The following is a 12,348-nucleotide window of genomic DNA, read 5'->3' on the forward strand; positions in this document are numbered from 1 at the left end:
ATACTTTTGTTCTGTCTTCACAAAGAAGTAAGAAATATTACACCAGGTTAAAGTCCAGCAGGTTTGTTTTGAATCACTGGCTTTCAGAGCACTGCTCCTTCCTCAGGTGAATGAAGAGGTGGGTTTCAGAAACATATATACAGACAAAGTCAAAGATGCAATACGATACTTTGAATGCAAGTCTTTTGCAGGTAATTAAGTCTGCAGGTCCAAATAGAGCAACTGGAGAGAGGGATAATCTCAGGTTGAAGAGGTGTGAATTGTCTCTAGCCAGGACAGTTGGTAGGATTTCACAAGCCCAGGCCAGATGGTGGAGGATGAATGTAATGCGACATGAATCCCAGGTCCCGGTTGAGGCCGCACTCATGTGTGCGGAACTTGGCTATCGGTTTCGGCTCGGCGATTCTGCGTTCTCGCGCGTCCTGAAGGCCGCCTTTGAGAACGCTTACCCAAAGATCAGAGGCTGAATGCCCTTGACTGCTGAAGTGTTCCCGACTAGAAGGGAACATTCCTGCCTGGCGATAGTCGCGCGATGTCCGTTCATCCGTTGTCGCAGCGTCTGCATGGTCTCGCCAATGTACCACGCTTCGGGACATCCTTTCCACTCCACTTCACAAAGAAGGACACACATAACATACCAAAAATGCTGGGGAGCACTGGGTTTAGTGAGAGGGAGGAACTGAAGGAAATCAGCATTGTCGAGCAGCACGGTAGCATAGTGGTTAGCATTGTGGCTTCACAGCGCGAAGGTCCCAGGTTCGATTCCCGGCTTGGGTCACTGTCTGTGCAGAGTCTGCATGTTCTCCCCGTGTCTGCGTGGGTTTCCTCCTGGTGCTCTGGTTGCCTCCCACAAGACCCGAAAGATGTGCTAGTAGGTAATTTGGACATTCTGAATTCTCTCTCAGTGTACCCGAACAGGTGCCTGAATGTGGTGACTAGGGGCTTTTCACAGTAACTTCATTGCAGTGTCAATGTAAGCCTACTTGTGACAATAAAGATTATTAAAATTAATTGGGGAAATTGATGGGATTGAAGGCCGATAAATCACCAGGGACTGATAATCTACATTCCAGTGTACATAAGTTAGTGGCCCTAGAAATAGTGAATGCATTGGTGGTCATCTTCCAGGATTCTATAGACTCTGGAACAGTTCCTGCAGATTGGAGGGTAGCTAATGTAACTCCCCTATTTAAGAAGGGAGGTACAGGAAAAACAAGGAATTATAGACCAATCAGCCTTTTGTCGGTTGTGGGGAAAGTGCTATAGTCCATTATAAAAGATTTATTAGCAGAGCACTTGCAAAACAATGTCAGAATCGTAAAGAGCCAGCATGGATTTATGAAGGGGAAATCATGCCTGACAAATCTACTGGAATTCTTTGAGGATACAACTAGTATTGTTGACGATGGGGGGTCAGTGGATGTGGTTTATTTGGACTTAAGAAGACATTCAACAAAGTTCCACATAAGAGATTAGTGTTAAAATTATGTGAATTCATCATGGCCTGTTGTTTTGTGTATAGTAGATCATGGACAATGTTTGTGCTTCAGAGTAGAGTCTGCACTGTATTTATCTGTATCAGCAGATCGTGAACTGTGACTATATATTTTGTAGATCCTGGACTGTGTTTATGTACATTAATATATACTGGACTGTGGTTATGAACATGATTTGATCATAGACTTTGGATATACATAAGATTAGCCATGGACTGTGTTTACACACTATGTAGATCATAGATTGCAATTTTGTGTATGAACAGTTGATAGACTGTAGTTTTGTACACATCAGGGACAGTGCTTATGCAACCGCGTAAATCATATCGTGTGTTCATGCTTATGAGTAGTCCATGGGCTGTATTTATGTATATAAATATATCAAGGACGATATTTATGTATATGGTTAGATCAAGGGCTGTGGTTATGTGTCTTGTAGAATACTGGCTGTGTGTTTGTATATGAGTCGATCATGGACTGTGTTTATGCATATTGAAGATCATGAACTGTGTTTGAGCTTTTGAATAGATCATGTATTATGAATTCATTATGGACCATAATTTTGTATAGGATTTAATCATTAACTGTGTTTATGCTTATGATCAGATCACAGACTGTGTTTATCTCTATGAGTTTATCATGGACTGTGGATATCCTTTGGAGTCGATCATGTACTTTATATATTTTATGAGTAGATCTTGGACTCTGTTTATAGATAATTGTATGTATGACTAAGTCTTGGGCTATAATTTTGTGTATAATTAGATCACAAGCTTTGTTTATGTATATCAATGTTTATGTAATTGAGTAGATTTCTCACTGTGTTTATGTATATGAGATAATGATGGACTGTATTTATGAATGTAGGTAGATCATGAGCTGTGTTTATGTATGTGCGTAGATCTTGAACTATATTTATGCATATGAGTTGATCATGGACTGTGAATATGTACGTGGGTAGATCATGGACTGTGGTTATGTATGTGGGTGGATCATGGACTGTGGTCATGTATATGTGTAGATCTTGGACTGTGTTTATGCATATGTGTTAATCATAGTCTGTACTTTTGAATGTAGTAGATCATAAACTGTGTTAATATATATGAGTTGATATATATGGATTGTTTACAAACATGCATAGATCATGAATTGTGCAAAACTACATGCATGCTTGTGAGTCCTTGACTTGTTCTGGACTATGATTTCATTTTAGAAATTAACCCAAATAGGCTAAACTTGGATAAATTTGGATTAAGTATCCCCAATGCTCTTGTCCATCAGTCGTACAGTCAATTATCTTTCTTACATGAATGTAGATGCTAAGTCAAAGTATTCATTGTGGAGTTTGTATGATAATTACAGATCGAGTGGTAATAATTTCTTCCAAGCAGTAAATGAAGTGCTCTGTGTGGAAATTAATCTTTTTGTTGAACGTGTATGATTGTAATGACATTATCTCAGGTAGTTAAAGCATTGCTCATATCCTATTTATCCTTTCAGTGTCTGACGGAGGAACATTGCAGCGGGTATTGGTAGAAAAGATGATGAAAGTGCTTTGCTGGAAGTCCCATACTTAGTGGTACAGCCCACCCACACTGAGCAGTCATTGCTGATTCCCTGCCAAAGGGAGGTGAGAGCAACTGACAGAAAGACAGCGAGCAAATGCACTGGAGGATGAATGAAAATACACAGACCACAGACTGATCTTCCGAACTGACAAACAAGCACGTCCACTCTGCAAGCCTTACTGCTGGGAAACTATCCATCTGAAGCAAGAGAGAAATCATTTTAGCTTTTGAAGGTGTAACATCAGCAGCTTTATTTAGTGAAGATTGAATAACAAGTCTGAGGTTAAGGACTGCTTTTACACATGCCGTTTTGATCTGGGATAAAGATTATTTTCCTTTGACCGCAATGGAAACAACCTCATTTTCAAAAGAAAATTGTCTTTGGAAGAAGTTACTGAAAGGAACCATCAATGAACACACACAAATGTGAATCATTCGGGATGGTTCAGCTGCTGCAGTTTCGGACTGGAGTATGTATTTTCTCGGAATAGTAACGGGACCTGAGTGAATGTGGTCTTTTAATGCTGCTCAGGAGAGACTAGGTGATTGACGGCTTTCGGTACCCACGTTCATGGCTTTCGGTGTCAGGACCCATGTTCCTTTTAACTATGACGGAGAGACATTTCAAATGTGATCGATTTTGCTGATTTGACTTGAAAGCTGAGGTTCGGAGAATGAGTTCTTTAACTGAAGTAGGGAACTCTCTCAATTTGACCACATACTCCTCTACAGCTTTACTGCTGAATCTCAGTGCATTCAGTAGCAGAGCCCCGACAGGATTTGCAAATCGATCTGGCTCTTGTAATCTTACTCTAGCTCCAGAAGCCCTATCGAACGAAGTCTGTGGTGACAGAAAGGAGAAAAACTGGCCAGCTCTGCTTATAATCATCATAATAATCTTAACAATTGGTGGAAACATTCTTGTTATCATGGCAGTGTCACTGGAGAAAAAACTGCAGAATGCCACCAACTACTTCCTAATGTCTCTGGCAATAGCAGACATGCTGGTCGGGATCCTCGTCATGCCTGTCTCACTGATCACTGTTCTGTATGGTAAGTAAGTACAGCATTTTTCATAGATAATTTTTTTAATAAATTAAATCTACTCTCTGTTTCCCCCTATCCTCTGTTGTGTGAAAAGCGAGTGAATTACTGCTGAGTAAAGCAATCGTAGTCCTAGCAATTATGTGGATGAACTGATTAGAACAGTGATCTGATTTAACATGAGAAGCCAGCTCAGCTTTGAAACGCTACCCATTACCTTTCTTAAATGTTAGATTTTGTTGCCTGCAGAGAAGCGCAGAATGTGCGGGTGCATTTAGGTCACGTATTTCCTGAATAGGTTAAGTACTTGATGCTGTTCTTTGTGAAACAGAAATAGAAATGCAGATCCCACCAGATGAGTCATTGGCCTTTACAGATTTTATATAGGGTTGCTTTGGCCAAATCTTCAGCTCCTGAGCATTCCTCCTGTATAATTTTAATTGTGTACTACAAAAAGCAAGCACAAGGTGAACCGATGACATATTGAACCTGGTGCATGTAGCATGTGTTTAATTGAAAACTCATTATTAGTGTCTGGTAGTACCTGTTAGTCCTCTGGTGCCACAGGGATAGGTATTCTCAATATTACCATGCCATACAGTAGGTAGGACACATACTGCTATATTACTCTAACACTGTGCAATTTGACCACCAGGTTTTCCCAAATTGTTGAAAATACTTTCTGAAAGCTTTAACATTCGCCCTTTCTTTTTAACAACTGAAAATTTTAATGTACCAAATCAGGGTTTTAATGACATTTAAGAAAAGATACATGGCTCTCAATAATATAATTAAATGGACCCATTGAACTACCTTTTGTATCTTCACTTGAAGTTTCACTTGAACACTTTAACAAAAGCCTGGGCTTGGGCGTTGAATCACGGGGTTTAGAATTGGGAAAATTGAAAATCAGGCAGGGGGACCATAATGCGCCTGCTCAGGCTAACTACAGGCCAGTCATCTTTAACTCCAATGGTGGGAAATCTGGGACTAAGTGTTGATTGAGTAATGAAAACCAACGTTTTTTAAAGACAACTTCCATACAATAGAATCCATAGAATCCCTACAGTGCAGAAGGGGGCCATTCGGCCCATCGAATCTGCACTGACCCTCTGAAAGAGAACACCCTACCTAAGCCCAGTCTCCTGTCCTATCACAGGGTTTTTGCACAGAGCTTTGCGTGGAGCCCATCCTTTTCAGGGTGGAAGCTGAGGTGATCACCATGACAGAGCCTGTGCACCTGACTATGACAAAGCATCTGATGACCATTGGTACTTTATGATTGGTCTTTTTAGGGCAACACAGTGGTGCAGTGGATAGCACTGGGACTACAGCGCTGAGGACCTGGGTTCGATTCCCGGCCCTGGGTCCCTGTCCCGTGTGGAGTTTGCACATTCTCCCCATGTCTGCGTGGGTTTCACCCCACCAACCCAAAAGATGTGCAGGTTAGGTGGATTGGCCATGCTAAATTGCCTCTTAATTGGGGGAAAAAATTATAATTGGGTACTCTAAATTTATAAAAAAATAAATGATTGGTACTTTTTGGGCAGCATGGTAACACAGTAGTTAGCACAGTTACTTCACAGCTCCAGGGTCCCAGGTTCGATTCCCGGCTTGGGTCACTGTCTGTGCGGAGTCTGTACGTTCTCCCCGTTATCCCCGTGTCCGGTTTCCTCCCACAGTCCAAAGATATGCAGGTTAGGTGGATTGGTGATGATAAATTTCCCTCAGTGTTAGGTGGGGTTGCTGGGTGACGGGGATAGGGTGGAGGCATGGGCTTAAGAGGGGTGCTCTTTCCGAAGGGCCAGTGCAGACTCGATAGGCCAAATGGCCACCTTCTGCACTGTAAATTCTATGATTCTCTATGATGTTCAATATTCTTGTCCCTGACTTTGGAGGAGGTGGGGGTGTAGTGGTAATATCATTGGTTGGTAATCCTCTGGGGATATGGGTTAAAATTCCACCAAGGCAGCTGGAGGAATTTAGAATTAATTAATAAATCTGGAATATAAAGCTAGTCCCAGTGATGGTCACGATGACAACTATCATCGATTGTTGCGAATAAACCATCTGCTTCACTAAAGCCCTTTACGTCTGGCCTACATGGGGCTCTAGACCCACAGCAATATGGTTGACTCTTAACTGTCCTCTGCAATGGCCTAGCAAGCCACTCAGTTCAAGCACAATTAGTGATGGGCAACAAATGCTGTCTTTACCATTGACATCCGCATCCATGAAAGAATAAATTAAGGGCAGCACGGAGCGCAGTGGTTAGCACTGCTGCTTCATGCCGCCGAGGACCCGGGTTCGATCCCGGCCCGGGTCACTGTCCATGTGGAGTTTGCACATTCGCCCCGTGTCTGCATGGATCTCACCCCCACAACACAAAGAGATGTGTGGGGTAGGTGGATTGGAAACATTAAATTGCCCCTTAATTAGGAAAAAAAGAATTGGATACTCTAATTTAGATTTTTACAAAAAGAAAGAATAAATTGAATTAACATCTCAATTGTGAAATTCTCACCCATATTTTCAAATCACTCAGTGGCCTCACCCCGCCCTATCTCTGGATCCTCCTGCATGGTTTCCATACTCCTTCAAATTTGACTTCATGGCGCTTCCTCAGTTATAAATCGCTCTGTCATTGATGGCTGTGCCTTCAGTTGCCAAGGCCCTAACTAGAATTCCCTCCCTACAGCCTCCCAACTCTACGTATTTCTCCTCCTTCAAGATGCTGCTTAAAATCTATCTCCGTCTTCTGTCTTAATAACTCCTCTGTGGTTCAGGGTCAAATTTTGTTCAATAATGTTCCCTTAGAGCACCTTGGGAAGTTTTACTACATTCAAGGCATTATTGCTGATCATTGACAAATGGTGAAAGCAAAATGCTTTAATATGGTTTACCCATTGTTATTTTTTGCAGAAATGTTTATGTATAGAGTCACATTGTAAGTGTTCACATATGCAGATTTAATTTTAAATGTTGACATACAGAGGGCTGCATAAAGCAAGGGGTGAATTTTAATACCCCAAGCAGGTGTAAAACGTAAACATGCCCCAGTCCACCTACTGCCAGGTTCAATGGAGGCGGCCAAGAGTGGGCCGTAAGGAATGGACTGCCAACCAATTCCTAGGAGCTGGGCTGACAATTTAAATATTTTAATGAGGCTGGTAGTTTCTTCTTTAACTAGCTTTTACATTTAAAAGCAGCCAGCAAGGTTTCCCAAGCCGCTTGTAAACTGCGCAGCCGAAGGGAACTGAGGACTTCTTCGGAGGGAAGGTACATACACCATTGCTTGTGGGTCAAGCCTCCCAAATTGCCCCTTGTCAAATCTCCAGCTCTCAATGTCCCCACTGGAATCAGTCCTATCTGCTCCTGCAACCTTTAATGGAATCCTTTATATCTGACTGGAAGCCAGGCCAGTCAATCAGGCAGACAGTCAGAGGGAGAACCCATCGAAGGCACAAAATGCTTACCATGGAGTTAAAACCTTTGGGTTTCCCATCCAAAATCCCATCCCCACAACACCCATCCCCCACAACACCCCTCGCTGCCCTTAGTAAGCTGTTGCTGTTAGTATCCCAGCTTAGGTTTTACATGTAGTACTTACATCACCCTAACAGCCCAACAGACCTGTGCCAGTATTCATGCTCCACACGAGCCTCCTCCTAATCTTCTCAATGCACTCAATCAGCCTATCATTATATTTCTTCCTCTCTCATGTGTTTATTTAGCTTCCCTTTAATTGCATCTATGCCAGTTGTTCATCTACCCCAGGCGGTACTGCGATCCACATTTTAACTGCTCTTTGGGTAAAGGTGTTTCTCCTGAATTCCCTATTTGATTAATTAGTGACTACCTTCACAGAATCACAGAATTGTTACAGTGCAGAAGAAGGCTATTCGACCCATCATGCCAGCATCAGCTCTCCGGACAAGCAATTCAATTCAAGCCGTTCTCCTGCCTTCTCCCTGTAACCCTGCACATTCTTTCTTTGCACATAACGGCCTAATTCCCTCTTGAATGCCTTGATTGAACCTTCCTCCACCACTTTTGTGGCAGCACCACCGTGCTAAATGGGATAGACTTCAAACAGATCTGGCAACTGGGCATCCACGAGGTGCTGTGGACCATCAGCAACAGCAGACTTGTACTCAACCACAATCTGCAACCTCATGGCCCCCACTCTGCCATCACCACCAAGCCAGGGGATCAACCCTGGTTCAATGAAGAATGCCAGCAGCAACACCAGCACAGTAAAAATGAGGTGTCGACCTGGTAAAGCTACATCACAGGATTACTTGTGTGCCAAACGGCAGCACGGTAGCATAGTGGTTAGCACAGTTGCTTCACAGCTCCAGGGTCCCAGGTTCGATTCCCGGCTTTGGTCGCTGTCTGTGCGGAGTCTGCACGTTCTCCCCGTGTGTGCGTGGGTTTCCTCCGGGTGCTCCGGTTTCCTCCCACAGTACAAAGATATGCGGGGTGGGTGGATTGGCCATGCTAAATTGCCCTTCGTGTCCAAAAAAGGTTAATTGGGGTTACTGGGTTAAGGGGTTGGAGTGGAGGAGGCATGTGCTTGAGTGGGGTGCTCTTTCCAAGGGCCGGTGCAGACTCGATGGGCCGAATGACCTCCTTCTGCACTGTAAATTCTATGAAACAGCAGAAGCAGCAAGTAAGAGACAGAGCGAAACGATTCCACAACCAACACATCTGGGGCACGATTCTCCGACCCCCCCATCGGGTCGGAGAATCGCCGGTGGCCGGCGTGAATCCTGGCCCCGGCGTGTCCCGAATTTTCCGCCACCGGAGATTCGGCAGGGGCGGGAATCACGCTGCGCCGGTCGGCTGAAATCGCGCCGGCCGGTGGGCCCACCCCCAGCGAATCTCGGTCCGCGATGGGCCGAAGTCCCGCCGCTGTCAACCCACGCCAGCTGGCATGGATTGAACCACCTTTCGAACGGCGGGACAAGGCGGCGCCGGCGGGCTCCGGAGTCCTGGGGGGGGGGGGGCGCGCGGGGCGATCTGGCCCCGGGGGGGCCCCCACGGTGGCCTGGCCCGCGATCGGGGCCCACCGATCCGCGGGCGGGCCTGTGCCGTGATGGCACTCTTTTCCTTCCGCCTCGCCATGGTCTTCACTATGGCGGAGGCGGAAGTGACCCCCTCCACTGCGCATGCACGGGGATGCCGTGAGCGGCCGCTGACGCTCCCGCGCATGCGTCGCACGGCAAAGTCATTCCCACGCCAGCTGGCGGGGCGCCAAAGGCCTTTCCCGCCAGCCGGCGCGGGCCTAGCCCCTCAAGGGGAGGGCTCGGCCCCTCAAGATGCGGAGAATTCCGCACCTTTGGGGCAGCGCGATGCCGGACTGATTCGCGCCGTTTTTGCCGCCAGTCGGCGGACATCGCGCCGATTGCGGAGAATCCCGCCCCAGATCTTAGCTCTGTAGTCCTGTCACATCCAGTCCTGAATGGTGATGGACAATTAAACAGTTCATTGGAGGAGGAGGCTGCACAAATATCCCCATCCTCAATGATGGAGGAGCACAGCACATCTGTGCAAAAGACAAGGTTCAGGCATTCGCAACAATCTACAGCCAGACGTACTGAGTGGATGATCTATCTTGGTCTCGTTCGGAGATCCCCAGCATCACAGATGTCTTCAGCAGTCTTCAGCCAATCTGATCCATTCCACTGGATACTGCAAAGGCTATGGACCCTGACAATATTCCGGTAATGGTACTGAAGACTTGTGCTCCAGAATTTGGCACACCCCTAGCCAAGCTGTTCCAGTACAGCTACAACACTGGTATCTGCCCAGCAATGTGGAAAATGCCCCAGGTACACAAGAAACAGGACAAATCCAACCCAGCCAATTACCGCCCTATCAGTCTACTCGCCATCATCAGCAAAGTGTTAGAAGGAGGCATCAACAGTGCTACCAAGCAGCACTTACTGAGCAATAACCTGCTCGCGGACCTTTAGTTTGGGTTTCGCCAGGGCCACTCAGCTCCTGACCTCATTACAGCCTTGGTTAAATCATGAACAAAAGTGCTGAATGCCAGAGATGAGCTGAGAGTGACTGCCCTCGGCGTCAATGCAGCATTTGACCGAGTATGTCATCAAGGAGCTCTAGCAATGGGAATCAGCGGGGAAAGCTCTCCGCTGGCTGGAGTCATACCTGGCACAAAGGAAGATGGTTGTGCTGGTTGTAAGTCAATCATCTCAGCTCCAGGCCATCATTGCACGAGTTCCTAAGGGTAGGGTCTAGGCCCAACCATCTTCAGCTGCTTCATCAATTACCTCCCTTCCATCATAAGGTCAGAAGTGGGGATGTTCTCAGATGACTGCTCAATGTTCAACACCATTTACAACTCCTCAAATAATGAAGCACTTATTCAAATGCAACAAGACCTGGACAATATCCAGGCTTGAGCTGAGAAGTGGCAAGTCACAAGTGCCAGGCAATGCCCATCTCGTACAAAAGATGATCTAACCATTGTCCCTTAACATTCAGTGGCATTATCATCACTGAATTCCCCACAATCAACACCCTGGGGGTTACCATTGATCAGAAACTGAATTGGACTTGCCACATTAATACTGTGGCTAGCAGGGCAGGTCAAAGGCTTGGAATCCTATGGTGACTAACTCACCTCTTCACACTCCCCCAAAGCCTGTCCACCATCTACAAGGCACAAGTGAGACACAAGTGAGAAATGTAATGGAATACTCTTCACTTGACTGGATGAGTGCAGCTCCAACAACACTCAAGAAGCTCAACACTATCCAGGACAATGCAGCTCCGCTTAAATGCTCCCCCTTCCACGAACATTCAATCCCTGCACCACCAATGGACAGTGGCAGCCGTGTGTACCAGCTACAAGATGCACTGCAGTAACACACCAAGGTTCCTTAGGCAACACCTTCCAAACCCACAACCACCACCATCTAGAACAACGAAAGCAGCAGATACCTGGGAACCACACCACCTGGAGGTCGCCTTCAAGTCACTTCCCATCCCGACTTGGAAATATATCGCCGTTCCTTCACTGTCGCTGGGTTACAATCCTGGAACTCCCTCTCTAACAGCACTGTTGGCGTACCTACACCTCGGGGACTAACGGGTTCAACAAGGCAGCTCACCACCACCTTCTGAAGGGTAACTAGGGAGGGACAATAAATGCTGGCCTAGCCAGTGAGGCCCACATCTCGTAAATGAATTTTTTAAAAAACACTGATAGACAGTGCATTCCAGACCTTAACCACTCGCTGGGAGAAAAGGTTTTTCTTCATACCACTTTTTCTTCTTTTGCCAATTACTATGCCCTCTCATTCTCGATCCTTTCATGGAACAGTTTCTCCCTATCTACTCTGTCCTTCATGATTTTGAATACGTGTATCAAGTCTCCTCTCAGCCCGGCGCCGAGGTCCCAGGTTCGATCCCGGCTCTGGGTCACTGTCCATGTGGAGTTTGCACATTCTCCCCGTGTTTGCGTGGGTTTCGCCCCCATAACCCAAAGATGTGCAGGATAGGTGGATTGGCCACGCTAAATTGCTTCTTAATTGTAAAAAATGAATTGGGTACTTAAAATTTTTTTTTTAAAGTCTCCTCTCAGCTCTTTTCACGCCCAAGGAAAATAGTCCCAACTTCTCTAATCTATCTTCAAAACTGAAGTTCCTCACCTCTAAAACCATCCTCATGAATCTTTCCTGCATTTTCTCTAATGCATTCACATCATTCTGGCACTCAGAACTGTGGTACTCCAGCTGAGGCCAATCTAGTGTCTTGTACCAGTTCAAAATCTGAAGAGTCATAAAGACTGAAATGTGAACTCTGTTTCTGTCTCCACAGATGCTGTCAGACCTGAGATTTCCAGCATCCACAGTATTTTGCTTTTATTCAACATAGCCTCCTTGCTCTTGTACTCCATAGTCCTGTATTTATCTTCTATTATGTAAGACATCTATCTTGTATTCATGGCCCCAGTTCTGGTCTTCCTCACAAGTAGAAACATCTTCTTTACATCAAGTCTATCAAATCTCTTCATGATTGCAATGACCTCCATCAGTTCATTTGTTTTTTCTCGAGAAGGGCAATACAGCCTGTTTAATCTTTTTTGGTGGGGATACTCTCTTAGTTCTGGCATTATCCTTTTTGCACTTTCTTGTATGTCATGATGTCATTTTTATAGTATGGCGACCAAATCTGTTCTCAGTTCATTAAGTGTGGTGGTTCCATTTGAG

At 45.4% G+C, this 12,348-nt stretch overlaps 1 protein-coding gene across 1 annotated transcript in view; it reads left to right on the forward strand.

Moving 5' to 3' along the window:
* Positions 1-3,526: 3,526 nt before the first annotated feature.
* The window catches only part of LOC140428153 (5-hydroxytryptamine receptor 2A-like), a 219,012-nt gene continuing 210,190 nt past the window's right edge, over positions 3,527-12,348 (forward strand). Inside the window, exon 1 of the mRNA XM_072514274.1 lies at positions 3,527-4,117. Within this exon, the coding sequence (XP_072370375.1) occupies positions 3,739-4,117 (379 nt within the window). The 5' untranslated portion in view covers positions 3,527-3,738. The remainder of the gene's footprint in view (positions 4,118-12,348) is intronic.

This window comes from Scyliorhinus torazame, chromosome 8 (genome assembly GCF_047496885.1).
Source record: "Scyliorhinus torazame isolate Kashiwa2021f chromosome 8, sScyTor2.1, whole genome shotgun sequence".
Classification (NCBI taxonomy): domain Eukaryota; kingdom Metazoa; phylum Chordata; class Chondrichthyes; order Carcharhiniformes; family Scyliorhinidae; genus Scyliorhinus; species Scyliorhinus torazame.